This window comes from Parus major, chromosome 19, assembly GCF_001522545.3.
Source record: "Parus major isolate Abel chromosome 19, Parus_major1.1, whole genome shotgun sequence".
Classification (NCBI taxonomy): Eukaryota; Metazoa; Chordata; class Aves; order Passeriformes; family Paridae; genus Parus; species Parus major.
The window spans coordinates 3,397,852-3,417,474 of NC_031787.1; the positions used below are offsets into that span (position 1 = coordinate 3,397,852).

Sequence of the window (19,623 nt, forward strand, 5' to 3'; positions counted from 1 at the left end):
GTTCAGAGCAGCAGAGGCCTCTCCCAGCTCATTCATGTTTATGCCATGCATCTCCATTCCTTCTGCTTTGCTGCTGAGGCATTCCTTAGGGGCAAAGTCTGTGGAAAAGTCAACTGCAGAACTGACCCAAAAGGAAAAAAAGAATTTGTTTTACAGATGAGGTTTGTGTGTAGCTTTGGGGGAACTCATTAAACTTGATTGCAGATGCTCTGGTCTTGTCAGCACCATCCAGAAAGGCCTTGTGGTTTAGGCTTTGGATTGCAGTTTTCCACAAACACCCACATTATTTTAGGGTAAAGAGCTGAGGAAGGTGGCAGTGTTGAAGTTCTGTCCTGTTGTTCTGTGCCCAGAGTGCCCAGTTTGGGACCCACACTGCAGTTATGGTGTTTGCTGGGGACACTTGAGCACAGCCTTTGCACAAAGCCAGCCCCAGCCCTGCTACCTCTATCCACACACAAAATGCTGCCTTTCTTCAGGAGCCAGTTCCCATCTGCTGGGGGTGCCTGTGGGCAGGCTTAGGTTTGCATTAATTTTCAGCAATGTTTAAGTTCAAATGATTCTAACTTAAAACTCCAAAATCATACTTTAGTGGACAGAAACAACTTCCCAAAATGCTGAGCAGTTTGTGCCACCTTCTGTTGCAAAATCATAGCAATGCTCTGTGGATTTTATTCTTTTCTGCTACTGGGAGGTTTTTCTGGGTGGAAAACCCTCACTATGGTGAAGGAATGGAGTGAGTTTATGTGAGGAGAGGGCCTGGAGGAACAGAGCCAAATGTGTCAGGTGCAGCTTGTGCTCTGCAGTTCTTGTGAATTTTGTGGGCTTGAAGGGCCCCTTCTGACCCATGTACCCAACCTTGGTTCAACTTTCAGTTCATATTGAAAATTATTAATTTTCCAAGGAATTTACTTGCCTTTTAGTTGTGTGCTTTAGCCAGGGGGCTTGACAGTGAGCTCAACCTACTTAAAAGGTAGTTATTTTAGAGATGTCCTCCACCCCACCCTAAAGCAGCAAGCGTGGTTTGCCTTGGCATTCCAGATCCCTGCTTCTTCCTTTTGGAATTTCTCTATTTGCTAGCTTCAGGCTTGCTGATTTCCTTATTTATTTAATTTTTTTTTAACCCTTCATTTTTTTTTTCCTCTGAAAAGAAATGGTATAAACTTCTTCAGCATGTTCTTTCTTGGCTCTCCTGATCAAATGACTAAAGGCTGGAGTGGGAAGAATGTCTGGCCTTCAAGTCTGTGATCTGCTGATTCATAGATAAATATCCTATAAAATACATAGTTGAGCTGCTCTAAGTTTAGGGCTGAATATTCTTTCATGATCTGTTTGGGAAAGCAGCCACAACTTGAGTCAGACTTTCCAGTTCAGTATGTCTTGGTTCCAGTATGATTAAGTTCATCAGCCTGACTGAAAATGAAGTCCTGGTTCTTGCTCCTGTGTGCTGAACTCATCCAAGTGTCCTCACACTGTTTGGAGAGCCAGATGAGCCAGCCTTGATATCCCCCTGGCAAAGCTGCATCACTGTGAACCTCAAACAGAAATATTTGTGATCCTGGAGCATTCGAAACTCATTCTTGCAGGGGCCTAATTAAATAAATTAGGCCTGGATTCAAAGTATTACAAAGAAAAATCTATCAAACTGTTTAAGAGTCTGGGCAAAGAAAAGCCCAAAAGCTCTTTTCCCCTCCTTTTTTTCCCTGCCCCCAAAAGGGAAGTTCAGAGAGGAACTGGTCTGTGTAAGTTTTTAGTTCTCTGTGGTGAAGAAAATAAATGTTTTTGTACAATTTGCACATATGGGGAAAGAGAGAAAAGAGAACAATGAAGATGAGTGCTGAACACAGTGATACGTGGTCCCTGCTTGGTTTTTTGTGGAAAAAAATAATTATGTAGCAAAATAAATTATGTACAGTCTGAGAAGCACTTGTTTTCTTTCTTGATCTTGTTAAAGCATTTCTTAACACAATGGCTTTTTTTCTCAAGTATTAGCATTAATTACTGAAAATGTTAATAGGTTTTGTGGATTGTACAAGTGGGAAGACTAACAACAACCTGATATTTCAAAAGAAAATAATATTCAATCCTCTAGATTCAAAGATAATTCAGGAAAGTAATAAAAGCTTGTGAAATCATATGGAAGAAAGCTTTATGTCACTTCACTCCTTCATCAGATAGAAAGCAAATACCTCATTTCATCAGCCAAAACTCTGTGTCTTGGAAATGACCCTGTAATTTTTTCTTTTTCAAGTCTCTGACTTTCATTTCAGTGGTCTCTTCTTCCCCTCCTGGAGCAGAAATCCCACACCCTCTGTGTCTCAGTGCCTTCTGGCACTCAGGGCTGCTGCTTCCTGCAGTCAGCATGCACCAACCATCACTCTGTAAATCACACACTGCAGGGCTTCATTAAAAATTTGGAGAACCATCTTATGACTGGGCTGATGATCTCATTTTATCCATACATGGTACTTATTAAATAAATACCTTTGAAGCATAGGAAACCGTCTGGGAGCCGACTTGTGTTTCTTCCTCTGCACTGTTATCTTAATTTGATTGGTAGGACAGAAGTCCTGAAAATACTTTCTAAGGGAAATATACATTGAAAATAAAGCAGTGCTATTCTTAGCTCTCTTTGCAAACTTCCTACTTTTTTTTTTTTCACTTTTTTTTTTTTCTTTTTTTTCTGGCATTCTGTTTTTTCTTTCCCCTTGTGACTGCTGTTCTTCAGGTGCTTTAACTTTGTATGTACCCTGATTTCCCCTGAGGGGAGGATTTGGTGAAGTCCTGAGCACGTTTCAGACCTGGCTCCAAGGCAACAGGAGGTTTTCCAAGAACGAGTTCTGGCCGTTTCTGTGAGAGCCCTTGTCAGCACATTTTTTACCGTAATGGAACGGTGAACAAACCCGAGTATTTTTGGTAACAGTGGTACACCACACCTCCAGGGAACCCGTCCTTTGAGGATGGGTGAGTTTGGAGACTCTTGTGCTTCAGTCATGAGGAAGGGTTTGTGCAAACAGGCTGGGACAGAAGTTCTCAGGAGTGAGCTCTTATTGTTTGAGCAGGAAAAACACTCAGCCTCTCGCCTTCTGTGGTTATTCACTTATTACCTGAAAGTCAGAGCCATGAAACCTGACTGAAGGTGTCGTCTCCTCAGTTTTGGGCTCCTTTGGAGGCATGCAGAGGAGAGATCCTGCCCTTGTGGGCACACTGGATGGCAGGAATCTCCAGCTTGATGTGCTGCTGAGAAGGAAGGGCCTGTTACCCTGACTGTGTCCTTGTCCCAGCACAGCCCTGGGGCTCCCCACAGTTCCCCCATCATGACCTCTCAGTGCTGTACCAACTTTGCAATGGAAATGCCCCTTCTGAGCATCCCAAAGAATGATTTTGGCTGTTCCTCCTTAATTCAGACTGTGTCACTCTGCTTTGGCAGAGTGTTGCTTGAAGCATGACACGAGCTCTTGGCTGTCAGGCCTTGTAGAAGGCTCCTGTGTTAATAAAGTCAACAAATGCTTTGCACAAGGACGTAGCTACTTGTCTAAGTCTTAATTTTTACATATTGCTGTTGTTACCTGTGCAGAGCCAGGCTCTGTATTTGACAAAGGGAGTAGCAGCTGGAAAACTGATGAAGAGGAGGAGGAGGGACCAACCACCCAACATTTAACCCAGCCTTGCTGCACATTGTGTTCTGGACTTCCCAAATTGGATTGAACATTTTGATTGAAAAGATTGTCAGCACTATGCAAATGAGAGGGAGAAGTGAAAGTGCATCTCGTGCAAGTAATTCCTATGTAGATAATTTGCCATAAAAATTTATATTGCAGTCCTTAAAACCTTCAGAGATTTATTCTGTCTAGGGAAAGGTGATTTATATGGTATTAAAACACTTTTTATGTTCCAGTCCTTTAGATTTAATGTTTATTGCCTATAAAAATGAAATCTTCCTGTGGATATTTAAAAGTTTTGGTACTGTGTGAAATATATATTCAGCTTAGAATCTGAAATGCTTTAGAGATGCAGTAAATAAGTGATGGAGTGTTACCTCAGGTTCACCAGGCTCGGCAGTCCAGCCTTACTCCAGGGCTGAATCCATTATGTAGGTGGCATTCTGCTTACCTTAGACATATGGTAAAGGAGAGCACGTAATGACAGAAGTAATGTGTAATTTTGTCATTCTGTTTTGGCTGATTATTTAGGGCACTTTGTATATTTGTTTTTTTTGACTGATGTGCGTAGTCAGTATAGAAATGCAGCAGTAGCTTTATTCCTTACCCACAAAGGGCTGGATTAAAGCACAAGATTTGGGCACACTGCAGAGTGTCAAAAGAAGGAAAGGCATTTTGCATCATTTCTCTAAATACCCTTTACCCATGGTAATGGGGGAGCAGGACCAGCAGGGTGGGGCTGCCCTGTGGATAGATGGGCAAGGAGGAGGCTATTTCTCATCTAATTGTTGGTGATTTTTGCTATCTCTGTTATTGTCTGGGCAGAGACAGAGAAGAATCTGTACTGCTTTGAAAGCATGATTCCCAACCTCACCCTCTCCCTTTCACCATGGACAATTTTCTAGCACATAATCTGTCTGTCTAGAAATGTACCAAATACAAAAAGCATGGAGGATAGAGCAGCAGATCAAGTGAGGCTTTACACAAAAATAGGAAAGTGTGTGTAGGTGGTTGTTTTGCCTTGTAGCTTCTGTAATGGTGGTGCCCTGGAGAAGTAACTGAGGTAACACGCTCTGCTTCTTCCCAAACATTTCCCAGCGTTTCAGGGTCCATCCCACAGCAAACCTCAGCCAGTTCAACCCCAAACAGTGTCCTGCTGTGTGCTGAGGGAGATTGAGGAAAGGCTGGCAAGTCCTTTGGGGAATTTTTCGTGTGCAGCTGCAGGTGGATCACTGCACATGGAGCACAAAGATTAAAGATTGATTTACAGTCAGGTAGCTCATACACCCGGAGATGATGTGCGGAATAGCGCTGAGGGCTCACCAGCAGTGCTTCATTTACATCAAACAGCAGGCAGCTATCCCTTCCCAAATTGCTGTTTTCTAGCAGGAATCTAACATTCCTGTGGGTGCCTGGCTGGATTCCCCTGGAGCCCCAAGCCCTGGTCCCCGGCGTTCTCACACCTCTGCCTTCTCCCCGTGTGGGAAGGGATGGGATGCAACCGGGATGTCGCAAGAGCAGACAGCCAAGGGGATGGCAGCAGTTCAAGAGGAACTCTGGTGAAACTTCCCAGGGCTGTAACTGTCTGTGCCCTGGCACGTGAAAGCCAAGGAAGCGTTGGAGTAGCAGTAAAAGTCAGGGATGTAAATGCAGCACTTGATGCTGCATGTTCGGCAAAGGTGTTTTGTTTGGTGTTTAGAGGAGAAGCAAACCAGGTGTCCCCAGGTCTGAGTGGGTAAGGCAGCTCTCAGAATTGGAGAGACAACGAAACATACCAAAGAAATATCAGAATAAAACCTTTATTTAGAAAATACACAACCAACCAACCTCCCAACAAAACCTAACACACCCCTCCCCTCCATTTTTATTCTTGTCTGCAGAAGAACTTTGGGAGGCCAGGATCATATTCTAAATGTTGTCTTGCTAGGTGTTGTGAAAGGAGTGCTTATAGGGTTGAGAAATATGATTTGGCTAAACTTAAGTGAAAAACAATAGCTGAAAAAATACTCAGGCATTAGCTGGTGGTTGTTAGTCTTGGCTCCCTCATTGTTGAGCTTTACACCTCTAACCTGAAGTGACCGCTGCATTTCAGGCTTTCTCTTCCCCCAGTGCTGGTTCTGTGGATCCAGAAAATTTTCTGCAAGGTGTTCTCAGTCATCTGCTTTGGATGCCTGTCCATAATGCAAAAATTACTCTCACGTTTTTTTGTGTACTGAAATCTGAAAATCCTTAAGAGATTTTTAGGCTCTCTGGGATGCTGCTGTCAAAGCAGATGTCTGCAGATGTCTTGGTGTAGAAAAAAATGACTGTTTTATTTAGATTACCCTTTGTACTTATCACCCAGATACACTTCCAAAACTCAGCTCTGGTGGTCTGATAATTCTATGGTTTTGTGAAGTTTCACATTTGTTCACTTGCTGCTTTTGCAATAAGCTTAGTAGCTGCATGCACACCCTGAAATGAGTTTTCTTTTAAATACATAGATGTTCTTTAGCTACCTCTTATTTTTGTCTTTTCCTAATCATGAAAGATCTAAACTGAGCAAGAGAGAAAATCTCTCAAAGTGAAATCTCTATTGTTTGATACAATGTGTAGCATGTTGTGTCATCTCAGAAAAGGCATTTTTGGATCAGTTTCATATTGTCAGGCCTGGGGCTTTATAGTGTTCCATCCGTTTTCTCAGCAGAAGTGTTTGCTGGCATTTGGATGAGGGTGTCCAACCTCTTGTCTGCATATATGAAAGCTAAAATTTGGCTTCTCTTCAAGAGTGTCTAGATAAAGGATGGAGGTACTAGAGGCACTGAATCTGAGAGTAGCTCAGAGGTAATCCAGCTATTTATTTGTGGTTTGCTGAAAAAGCACATGGGGATGGAGAATGGCAACAGCGACTTCAGGCTCTTCACTAAAAACCTGCAGTTTGCTGCTCTAGGTCACGAAATTGAGTACTGGTTTGGGGTCAAAAATGTGTTTCTGATTAAATACATAATATAGATAGGAAATTGTTCATGAGGAACTGAGTTTTGTTCCTAAAGGACTCTGATAATGCTAGAATCATAAACAGTTGGGTTGGAAGGCACCTTGAAGATCATCTACTTGGTTTCAGCCAGAGCAAAAGAGAAGAGAGGTATTTCCATTTTATCAGAAAGTGGTGCTCTTTATTTCAGTTTTCATACAGGAGAGGGAGATGTGTGTGTATTTATATATGGACTGAAAATCACTGTATGACAGAGTGCCTGGCAAAGACACAAACATAAATGATTTCTTGGTAACGAGATCACTTGTGTCCCTGGTACATCATCTACCTCCCCAAACTGTCGGGAAGCAAAAATTACTGTATTGGAGATAACTGTATTTGTAGTTTCTTTCTGAGCATGGGGAGGGAATGAAGTAATCTGTTCCATCAGCTTGTAAAACTGAGCTAATTAACAGACAATCAGCACTGATTGAGACAGCTGCATTCTTTACTGCGGGATTGTAAACACTGAGTCTTACAGAATTGTTTTTACTGCCCTAAAGTGCAAGAAATTGAAATTGTATTTGATAGCCAAAATTAAGGACTTTTTAGTGCCAGTGTATCATAGGGAGGTTGACAGTGGCACTGCAGCTAAATCTGTTGTTTTCATTCTAGGGTGATTTGTTACATTGAATAGTGGAGGAATTCTGTAAATTATCATCAAACATTTATTTTTTTCTGGTTAAAAAAGTGTTTTAGCTGTCCTGTCTACCTTAATTGTGATCATGGCGAGTTGATATTGGCTGTCCATGGCTTGGTGCCTCCTTGGAGGCATCTCCTGATTGGAAATGCCGGATTTGCAATGTTAAGAAACTATTTTATAAATGCCTTTCTTAATATGTCACTACTGCAAGGTCTTTAAATATTTCCTGATGTACAGTTTAGGGTATGCTATTAGAAATGCTGGTTTAAAAACAGTCAGTCCATGTTAAAAATACAGAGAATAGTCCTTGTGGCTCTGAACCAGCACCATTATTAGCATGAAGCATGTTAGTTTTTGTTAAATGCAGTTCTGGCTGCTGTCATCTCCAATCCAGCCTCCTTGTGACTGTACATCAGCTAATTTTACTTCATGAGTCAATTCTGCTATTTTCCTTTTCATGTCACAGAAAATGAGCTGAACTAAGTACTGCAATATGTTGTTGGGAAACACCTAGAAAAGGCATTCTGCATTCCACCGCCTCTGCCTCTAGATTTCAGTTCAGTTGGTATCTATTTATGCTGGACTGCAATCATCCAGATTAAACATAAAAACCTGTGAAAAAATCTCTGAAAGGCTTCAAAATCTGATCTTCTCTTTAATTATCCAAAATATATCACGTTTGCTATTGGCATTAAATGCCAGATACACATTTCTCGTGTGTTGTCATGCCAAACTGAGTCAATGTTTGGGATTTAGATCAGAAAGGATACTAAGATACCTAAATGGGACTTTTTAGTAGCAGGAAAAGCCTAAATAAAGAAATTGTTGCTTTCTTGTTTCCTATTTATATCTATAATTTTTTAGAAAACATCCACCAATTGCATTCACAGGCAACTTCTCAAAAAAAGCTGTATTTTTCCCATCATGGGAAACTGCCTAAACCTTACAGCAATGCCCAGAAAGTCAACAAACTCAGACCAAGGGAGGAAGCATGTTAGTCAGGAGTCAAGGACCGTTCCCTGGAAACCCTCTGCCAAATTCTCTTCCTGCTTAAATTGTTTATCAAACAGAAATTTCATTTGCCAGTAATTTTTCTTCTGATCTTGTTTTTGTTACTACTGATTTCTTAACACAAGTTCCCCATCCAGCTTCCTCTGTGTCCCTGTCCCGTGCCTGCTGCTCCGTGGGGCTGCTGAGCAGCTCTTCCACAGGGAGCCAAGACCTCCAGTGAAGGAAAAAAAAAATCAGAATTTAAATGTGTCCCTGGCTCAGTAATAAAAAGGAAGGTGAAATTGGGCCTGCTACAAGGGGGCCACCGGACAGCATTTCCATTATATATTTTATAGGTTTTCCCTAGTGCACATGCCTGTGGTTTAGGATTTTTAACTTATAACAACAAAAAATTCCAAGTTATGCTTAGCCTCATCTTTCCAAACCATATTTGTCATGGTAGGATAGTTTATTCATCCATTATCCCATTTCTGCAATGCCCAAAAACATGAGAAGAGAGCAAAACATGAGGTGATTAGTTCAAGTCCATGGTAATTTTTTCCCATCCCTGAAGGAATTACTTTGTTGAAATGTGGTTTTAAAACTATTTTTAGGTTGCTTTTTCAGTGTGTATTTATACTTTTGTTGGTAAATATTTTATATCCCAACGTTAGGAAACAGCTGAAGTAGCTTTGAGATTGGAAATCTCATTTGTAGACTGAAGGATTATTGAGTGATGGTTGGGATGGACTCAGCCTGTAATGGTTAACCTTGTTAAAAAAATTAAAATTAATAACACATTTCATCAAATAAAAATAGTGAATTGTTCTTCTAGAAAACAGTGTAGTTAGGAGTTGGGAGAAGTTGACTAAAAACTGAGCCAGAAGTTCGTTTTCATTTAGAATAAAAACAAAAGCCTTGAGTTTACCTTTTTTTTTTCCCCAAACAGCAAGTTCCCAGAACTCACACTGAAACACACCTGTGTGTGTGTATATATATTATTGATTTATTGGTGGCAACCTGTATAGCAAGTTATAAATCCTGGTCTGTGTTCCAGGACGTGCCTTGCTTAAAGCCTGGTCATGCTTCATTTACCAGCACAGCTTAGGCTGGAAACGGGAGTAACTCAATACTTTAAATGATGTAACAGAGCTTAGTTAAAGAGTTGAACTTTCTGATATTTAAACCACTCTTTTAAGACTATGTTTTACTTTGATCTGTGCTCAAAAGGATTATTTAATGTAGCTCGTGAATCTGATCTTTCTTGGAAGTAAGACATTTGCTGAAGGTGTGTTATTACAAAATGGCAGCGTAATCCCCTTCCACCTGAGCACAGGCTGCTGCATTTGGGCTTCAGACAAATTCAGACTTATTCATCAGTTAATTGTCTTTTATTTTATACATTTTTCCAGCTTAAGGGCCAAAACTCTTTTTCAAATCGCCTACCAAAAATTTCCTTTGTGGATCACGGTCCTGTGCATCTCCTGTCCGGTTTGCTGGGATGAGAACCATGGTTGAGCTGTTGGTTTTCCCTTCTCCATTCCCTGTCACCCGTGTGTGTGGAGGCCTGAGGGGACAGGGGACATTGCTCCTGCCCCTCCTGGCTGTGACAGAGGTGGAGGGGATGGGAAGGGCAGCCTGGCCCTGGTGGCTGTGATCTCCAGCCTGGTTTTTATGTTCACCACGGGGTAATTGGCTGCTGTGGTGTGGTCAGAGCTATGGTCAGTGTGGCCTCTGGCTCTGTGCTTTGCTCAGCCTCTGATCAAGCAGTGAGATTGGAGGGCAGGCACATGGGCTTTACACTGGGTCTTGCCCAGGCAAGGGCTGTGCAAGCAGCACTAAGTTTCCTTTGGTTTCCCATCATTTATTTTATTTGACAGAAGAAGATGCAGTTTGAATCCCCACCACCCTGTAGCTGCCCTGAAAGTCACAAATACAAAGCTCAGGCATTTTTTTTTGTTTGTTTCTTTCACAGTGATTAACCAGCATGTACATGATGAATTTAATTGTATCTGTAGAAAGCCAGTACAGGGCAGTTGAGCAGGTGTTCACAGGGTTGTATTGTGATTTTACACCAGAACCAGTGGATGGTGGGTGAGCAGATTGCTCCAAGCTGGAGCAGCCCTCACCACTTCCCACTGTCCCCTTGCTATATCCATCTGAAACCCTCCCTTCTGGGAAGCCTCACTGCAGCAACACTTAAATTAACTCATTACTTTATGGCTTTTTCTGTTGTAGGTATTGAAGGAACTGGTCTGAACTTTTGCTTTTAAGTGGAAGAGTGTGAAAATGATGGTGTGGGAAGTGGGTGAAGCTGTAGGCAGCTCCCCAGCGGGACAGGAGCCGCCTGGCTGGGGATGTGCTGTGCTTGCAAAGCCAAGGGAGCCTCTCCCCAGCAAACACTCACTTTTTAGGAAATTTATGTCCTTCCAAAGTGTGGTGAACTGCAATGCAGAGTCAAGCAGAGCGTTAAGTAACTGGTGGAGTGGGTTTGCTGACAGATTCTCTGCCGGGTATCGAGCCCAGACTGCGGGTCTTTGGGTGAGGTAATGGAAGCCGGTGGTTTCACACTGTGGAGCTGCCCTGGGAGAGCAGCTTGGGAGAAGGTTGGGAAAGGAGCAGAATGGGGGATGCAGAGAGCAGGGAGAGCTGCTGGGCCTGCGAAAATCCACCCTCCCTCCAGTGGGATTTAACTCACCCAGTGCTCGAGGTGAATGGTGCTGCTGTAGGGCTGAGGGGAGGGTGGGCCTGATGGGAACAAAGGGATTAGTCTGGGGTAGAAAGTGAGGAACAGGAGGAGGAGAGAAGCTTTGGGGTGAAGATTGAGGGTGCTGTGAACAAAGCCTGAGCCTTATTTCTGGAGAGAGGTCAGAGCACATCACCCACATGGTGCCACTGTGAGCAGGGCTGGAGACCCTCGGGCCTGGGACTTGTGCAGTCATTCTGCACCTGGCTTTGGGGAGGATGGAAAGGGAGTAAATAATGCTGGAAGAAGAAAAACTACCTTTTGAAACAAATAGGCAATGTTTCATTATTTTCTTGAGTGAGAGAAAAGGCTTGTTCAGTTCAGTACAGGCCTTGGGCATTGGATAGTCTCCAGTTCTTAGCATTTTGTAAAAAGTTTCAAATTCAAGGTGTAGAAGAAAAGACAGGAATAATTATCTTGGCTCTGGCACTGCCAAGCTTTTCCCCTCGCGCTGCATTTCTTGCTGGCATCAATATTTGTGTGGCTTCTTTTTGCTGATTGTAGCTCCTTTTGAAAAGCCAGTTCTATCTTTCCCCTCTTGCAAGATAGTTTGATAGGCTTTGCCTACATTTGTTGCACTGGCTGTTGTTATTGTGAGCAGACAAAGCCACAACACCCCCTCTTTTTACATTTGCCTTTTGGGTTTTATTTTTTTTTTTATTAGCCTGCTAATTAAGATAATTTTATCAATGGCTCCATTGGCACCTGTGTTCTTGCTTTGTTCTGTGCAGTGGCCACCACACACATTGACTCCCTGTCCCAAAAGCATTGCATAGAGCCCTAAATTTGTTCCAGTTAAAGCTTGTTTAAAAATTTACTTGGAGTCAAATTACTTCAGTATGCGGAAATAAAATGTGTTTATTGAAATTTTCTAATTCTGTGTGTGAAAAAGTACTTGCCTCAGTTTGCCAAGTGGCAAAATGCTTCTCTAGAAATGTGTTTCAATGCTTGTGGATGTTTACTGTGTTTTTTCCTTCCTCTGGGAGTGTAAATTACAGGTATTCTGTTGTTTGTTATTTGTTCAGCAGTCACTGTTGAGTTATAAGATGGGATCGTGGTTCTTGAGATGTTGTGCTCTTGTTGAATTGTCTGGTCTTTCCTTTTGCTTGTTTTAGAAAGGGGCTTTACAGCAAGGCTGAGACAAACTCTGCTCCCAGAATCCTTACAAAATATTTTACCTTCCTAAGCACTTTCAGTTTAGAACTGGGGCTGGCCTTTTACAGTCAAAACAGACATTAATAAAAATTCCCAGTGTCAGCTCTGTGGTTTCTCCCCCAGTCATAACCTAGAGCTTTATCAGGTGAACGTGGCTTTGTTTTTCCAGAGGAACACACCAAGCTTGCAAAGCATTTTACAATTTCTGAAATATTTCTGAAATACTTACATTATTGGTCCATTGGCTTGTGGGCAGGTGCAGACGATGGGGTTTTGAGACTGAAGGGTGGATTGCCTCATGGTTAGTCAGGGAAATGTAAAATTTCCCCAAGACAAGTAGGCTGTGTGTGTGCAGAGTTGTGCCAGACACTTCTTTCTACTCTGGTGTCATCCTGGCACTGGGAAATTTTCCTTTAATAGGAAATTAAAAATTGCAAAAAGCTACATTGAGAGCTTTGATAGATCTGACAAATGCAGTCCTGCGAGAGGATGAAAACAGAATTGAAACTTCTGAAAACTCCTTTCAGTAGCAGATTATCAGTAGATTGGGGAACTGATTGAACTGGTGATAAATACCTTAAGTACACAGAAACAGGATTTTGGGGGAAGTGGTTAATGCTGCATTTACTGGTAAAAAATTCCTGATCTACATGAAGTTGTGGTTTGTGTCGGTTCTTGTAATATGAGTATAATGAGGTTTATGGTAAATCACAGAATCATTAAGGTTGGAAAAGACCTCTGAGATCATCAAATCCAACCTGTGACTGATCTCTGCCTTGACAAAACCAGAGCACTGAGTGCCACATCCAATTGTTTCTTGAACCTTTCCAGGGATGGGGACTCCACCACCTCCCTGGGCAGCCCATTCCAATGCTTGACCACCTTTTCTATGAAAAAATTCTTCCTGGTGTCCTTTTGATCTCTGTCCCCATGCTTAAAGCTTTCAAAGGCACAGTTTAGGCTTTGCATCCATGTCTGGAAGCCTACCAGGAAATAAGCAGTTTGTCTTAAAGTTGTGATATGTGTTTCTTGCTCTGCTGTAGGAGCTTTTTGGTAAATGCAGCAAGGATTAAACATTTAAATATGGGAGAATTATAAAAGTTTGGGATACTGTTATGTCAAAAGATGGTTATTATAGATTTTTGTAGCTTTTTCCATGTAGGCCATGGGAATACTGGTTCGAAGCACAGACTGAGGACTGGTTATGGTTGTTGGAGCAGCTTTTGGGGGAATTGGGATCCTGAAGTGTGGTGTTTTCTTTGGTTGTGAAATGCCCAGGGCAGGGCAGTGGCCAGTAACTGTTACAAGTGGGTGAGGGAACAGAAACTTCATAAATAGCCAAGAAAGTTCCATTTCTTTCTGAAATTGTTTCCTTAAGTGAGTAATTTTTAGGACTCTACTTTGAGAGCAGCCACCCAGCAGCTCTCAGGTGTCAGGCATGGAAGGGCTGACTTTAAATCTTCATATTATAGGAAGGAAAAGCCTTGTTGTGCTGAACTGGTCTGGGGTGCAGACCTGCTGCTGGGTGATTATCAAAGAATGCATCTGGTAGGCAAAGACACGTCAGCCATAAAGGAAAACAACCTTGAAATTCACCTGCAGTTTCCTGATTACTTGGGGTCAACTTAATTGCCAAGAAGGGGGATTCCACAGCCCCCTCACTCCAGCTGTGTTTTCCCACTCCTGTTATAATGGTGCAACTCCTCGTGGGCACAGCTGGGCCCTGAACAGGGAGCTGATCCAGTGCAGCAGAAATTAGGAAGGGAAGGATGGGATATTTTCAGCAGGATCCCTCTGCTCTGGTGGGTCCCATGCAGCCATGTGGGGTGACAAAGGCAGGATGAACAGGGAGTCTAACAGGGTCTGGAAGTACCTGAGAACATAAATTCACTCCAAGGCGATTGTTGTTACATTGGATAGAGGATTGACCCTCCTAGTTATAGATTTTTTATTTTGATACTGCCTGAAAGAAAGCTTTTAATGTTTGTTTTCTGGGGATTGCTTCCAATGACTCCCACACTTAGGAGCATAAGACTTTCTTGTCTCCTCTCCTCCCACTGCCTCCCTCCCACCCCCAGTAAATTTGTTGAAATGGGTCAAAGTAGAAACCCTGGAGAGCGTTTCTTTAGTTCTCTCTGAACTGTGCCTGCCCTAAATCGATGGGACTTTGGGGCAGGGGGAGGGATAATGGTCTTGCTCGTTCTCTCAAGATGTGCTCCAAGCAGTGACTCCCTTTCTGCAGGTGGCTCTTTTGGGCCACAAAGTTCATTAGCCAGTGTTGAATCAGTGGAACTGAAGCTTCCAGGCTTTGAATCCTTTTCCAGAGCCAGGTCACTGCTGCAGCACCTTTGAGCCCTGGTTTTTGTTTGCTTTTCATTGGAACCCTTTTGATTTCAAAGGTGTGAAGGATGATACTGAGACATGGGCTCCTATTTTTGACTCTCCAACACACTTTTCTCTGTGCAGAATTATATCTCCTTTTACTTGTTATCTGTTTAGAGAATGATTGCGAGGCTTGGGAGAGTCTGAGTGTTTCACAGTACTCAGGTTTGAAATATTGAAGTTGCTACTATTTGCTTCTTAAAATGAGCTTGTTTGCAGAAATAATGCATTGGCCACATTAATTTTTTTTTTGAGATTGAGCTATCTCATGAGACTGAATCACAAAAGTATAAAAAATCTGCCATTAGTCCTTGTGGGTTGTAATCCTATATCTATTATTAGGTTTAAATAAATGAAACTTGCATTGTACACGGTTCAGATCAAGTAAGGAAGAAAAGATTAGCAATTTTCCAAACAGTTTTGATTTGGGTCTTATTAAGTATGACATGGCTTGAAGATTTAATACCTTATTCTGTATCAGATCACAGGGTTAGATACCTGCTGCTCCTCAGCTGGAATTGCATCTTACACTCTCAGTTGCTCATCAGTGCAAGATCTGGAGCTCGTGGGCTCCAGCCCCCAGAGTCAGCTCAGTGCAATGGTGTGCTGGCAGTTCTCCTTGGCAACGTCTGTGCCTGATATGTCACAGAAGGAAATGTTTTGTGGGGAGGAATTATCAGACCTGTCCCAGAAGGAATTCAGAAAGCAATGGGAAGGCGCCTGGTGTAAGTGCGCCGTGGCACCGGTATCAATCAGTGAGGGAGAGAAAGTCCTTTGTCATTTGCTACCTGACTCTTCATTGTAGCACAAAATATGGAATTTAATTATTTTTTAATCAGTTCTTTTCTTTCTTGTCTCTAAACTTGGAAGCACAGGTCTTTAAAAGCCTCACTTTTCCATCCGTCAGGTTCCTTGCTAGCGCTCGATATTGGAAACCAAAGCACTCGACTCTGCTCCACTGAAATTCCCTCTTACTTCATGATTTGTGTTTTCTTTGCTTGGCTCTAAATGTGTGCTTCCTTTTTAAATATAGTTTTCCAAGTTTCTGGCCGTACCAGATTGTTTATATTTTTTAAAAGCCTTCTGCTTAGCCGTTATATTGCTCTTTATAGTTCTGCTTAACCACATTGGTTTCTGTTGCTCTTTTTTCTTGCATAAACTTAGCTGGGATGAATTTCAAATGTGGTTTATCCAACTGTTAAGTATTTCCCACTTTTCTGCAATAGATTTCACATATGTTTCAGAATTCCAAACCAAGATCTGGTGGACATATTGCCCTGTTTCTTTACTCAAAGTCAGATATAGAAGGTTTTTTGAGCATTTCAGTGACAATATTTAGGTCACTGGTTCCAGCACGCTGCTTGGCTTCAAATCCATTTGTCATATTGAGCTGGTTTCCAAGGATTAGGATAACTGTCCATATATTTATTTTTAAAAAATCATAATTTTATGGTAATAAACCAAAAGGGGGGAAAAAATTATTGGTCCTCTTGAGTTGGGAACTCAAAAGGTTTTTTATTTTCCATCCAGAGGTCAAACTGTGGGGTTACATAACATGTCCATCCATCCACAATTTACATTTACCCATTCAAAAACGTATCCAAAATTAGGAATTAGGCTTTTCAGAGTATTTAGACAGTAGTATTTGTATCTAGTGACAAGTCAGCAACTTGACCACCTATTTGGTTGTAGAGCTTCATTTGCTGTTGTTGAGGATGTCAGATCTCTGGAAGCCTGGTGCTTGTTCTGTGCTGCTCTCCAGCCCTTCCATCTCTGTATTCCCAACAACATGATGTATGTATGAGGATTTTGGGAGGTTTTTTTATTTCTGTGACAAACAGAGCTCTGACTGTATTTTTTATTTATTTAAATTTGTTTGTTTGTTTATGTTTCTTTTTCTTAACAGAGAGAGCTCGATACCACAGCAACAATATTGGCGAACCGGCAAGATGAAAGTGAGCAGTCCAGGAAAAAACTTATTGAGCAAAGTCGTGAGTTCAAGAAAAACACTCCAGAGGTAAGAGAAAAACTATCCCAGTCTCTTGCTGTAGTAGGTGGTCTTAGGCATGTGGAAGTGATGATTTCTTCTTAATGGTTTATTTCTATAATTTTTTTGTATGTATTGCCAGGTTCTTATCTAAACCCGCTTATCTCTGGTGTTTTCATCATCAGGGAGATTTTGTGTTCTGTAAATACTGAAATGTGGATTGATGTTTTCAAACAGGCCTGCTCTAAATCATATAATAATGTAAGACCTGGAGAATTGTAAGAAAAATAAAAAATTCTTCACCAATCCAAACTCTTGGAGCACTTGGATGTAGAAAGTGACATTTTGCTGCCTAAATAAATCTATATCAAGGGCATAACTTCAATGATGCTCATTTTTCCATCAAAAATCAAATTAAGTTTCGCTGTTGATTTCACTGGAAACACAAGGTCAGGACTGAGCCAAACTCCCCTGGGAGGATGTGCAGGAGCACAGGTGTGGGGTAAAACCACTGGGCAAACTGGGCAAGGTGAATATTACGTGTGAGAAGCTGGGAGTGTTTAAACTCCTCACTGCAGTTACCTCAAACCCACAGATAATCTCACTTGGTTCCCTGCTGAAAGCAGAGCAGTGCTCAGGGCTGGCTGGCTCCTCTGTTTGTTTTGTGGATTTGGGTATTTTTTTCCCTGCTGATTGCCAGCAATCTGTTCATCCAGGAATGTTGTGGCGTTTCAAAGCCAGTTCCAGATAACTGATATGCCAGCACCAACTCCTTCCAAGGCTCTTCCTGGGAGGGGAGCAGCAGGCAGCTCTCCTAACCTTTAGTGCTGCTTCTCCAGCAGCAGATGCTGCTCTGCTTCCTGCGGCTGCAGAGGGAGGGCTGCTGACCCTGACAGGGGGAAAAGGGAAGGTGGGAGCAGGAGGGACTCGTGGGGAAGAGGCAGAGTTGTTCATCTGGTGCCCTGAGGAGGCTTTGTGGGGCAGAAATCAGTGCTCTTTGAAGAAGAGAGAATTTGGGGGCTGCAGCTTTGAAGGAACAGGACGTTTTTTTAAAAGGAGTGAAAGAATTTGAAGAGTGAGTTCAGGAGCTGTGAGAGGGTGAGTTGATTCCCTTTGCAAACTATTGGGGAGAAGTGAAAGAACATGGAGATTATAGGAAATTGTACAGAATCCAGCAAATACATGGAATTCTAACGATTTTCAATTGTTTGCTTGAAGCTTAAGTTCATACTACAAAACCTAACTTGTTTCCTGCTGCCTTCCTTTTTTTCCTGTAAACAAAATGACAAATTCTTCAGAATGTGGCTATAGCTGCCAGTTCCCATCTGAAGGCATGTTACAGATTTCAGGAGGATTTCTTTAAGCCAGTTTTATTTCTCTGGAGCAGAAGGGGAGCAACAAACAAAAACCCCCAAGACACTCCACTTTTTAATTGCATTGTGAGAGCACCTTGATAACTCAGTGGGAGAGGAATGTACAGAGGCAAACAGATCCTCTTGTAATTACTTTAAGAGATATAGTAGGAAATGATATGCAGTTAGTCCTTTCCAGTAAGGAGGATACAGAAGTTAAATTGTTTCATGGGAAGGTTTTAAGTATTATTTCACAAAATACAATTTAGTAGCCTCTATTGTGTTCCAGAATACACGAGTTTTATTTATTCAGGGCTACATTCAAAACAACACTCTGAACATCTCCAGTGTTTGAGAAAATTGGGATCTCTGCTAGGTTCTACATCCTCATCTTTTGTTCTGGGACCCCTGTGAAACCACATTCCTTTATGACCTTGCTTGAATTTTTTAGGTTCTCTCTTTGTCTGCCTTCTCTGCCTTGGTGCTCTTCTGCAGCTTTCTGAAGATAACTTCTACTTTCTGTGACAGAGAAAGAATGAAAATGGCATCAAAGAATTAGAAGAAAGCATCTGAACTGTAGGAATAGGCAGCTGTAGCCAACTTGAGATGTAGTTTCTGCCCCTGGGGCATGGAGGGAGCTCAGATATGGAAGGTCTGTCCTGTGCAAGGGATTTGGTGTGGTAATGTGGGTGTCCAGCTATCCTTGCTGGAAAACTGCACTGGATTTCCTCCTTACACAAAACTTACAGCTTGTGCAGTGTGTGTTCACCTTCAGCTGTTTTTTGCACTCCCAAAAAGCAGGGAGGTTTGTGAATATTTCTCAAAACTTCAGCAGTTTTGGGAGGCAGTTGGAAATCAGAAGGCAGGATCAGTAACTGCAGCTTTGTCTGGAAACCTCCCCAGGAAAAACCTCCCCAGGGAAACATCCTTGAGGTGGACAGGGAATGCACAGGGAGCCACTGGCATCTCCAAACTGATACATTTGAGTTCCTAAACCAGCCAACATGCTCTTTTTCATAACAAAAGAGTTCTGTGGCAGCAAACCAGCCAGGATGCAGAATGTTCTTCAGATAAATAAATAACCCAGTGTACAGCTCATTTTAAATTTCCACAATGAAGTAACAACTTTCTTGGCATTAAAAGAAGAAACAAAGCCACAAAGATGGAATTGTTAAATGTAACAATCTGTTTCAGGATTGTACTTTCCATTTTGTCTTTCATCCTGCTTGCATCCCTGTCAGTGCAGCCCTGGTTTAGGCTGTGCCAGCATCTCTTTTCCTCTGCCCTTGCCAGTCCCACCATAAATCAGGAGACAAGTGTGGATTGCCTTGACTTTCCTATTCATTGCTGCCTCTGGACTTTCCATAATTTTGGCTTGAAAGTTATCTCCTGTGCAGCAGAAAAGGATTCAAAAAATGGCTAATGAAGCTGAGGATATTTCTGTTTCTTTTTATTTTAAAAATTATGACAGGTCTATTTGGGTCATTTCTGCCTTCCTTGCAAATTATCAAATTGCTGCAAAAGCAATACAATGTTTTCATGTTTGGAGGAATGACCCTAGGGCTTTTGATATTTAAAAATGTTAAAATACTATTTCTGTCTTGGCATACTGGGAGATGACTCTGGGAAGAAGTAGCTCATGTTTGGGAACTTTATGTGAACAGAAAATTCAGCAGTGCTTGTGCAGAAACTTTCA

At 42.0% G+C, this 19,623-nt stretch overlaps 1 protein-coding gene across 8 annotated transcripts in view; it reads left to right on the plus strand.

Annotated features, from left to right (window-relative positions):
• Positions 1–19,623, plus strand: part of CUX1 (cut like homeobox 1) — a 259,909-nt gene that overhangs the window by 31,236 nt on the left and 209,050 nt on the right. For all 8 annotated transcript variants that reach the window (XM_019008608.2, XM_033518977.1, XM_033518976.1 and 5 more), the window contains exon 2: positions 16,495–16,605. In XM_019008608.2, coding sequence (XP_018864153.1) covers positions 16,495–16,605 — 111 coding nt within the window. The remainder of the gene's footprint in view (positions 1–16,494; positions 16,606–19,623) is intronic.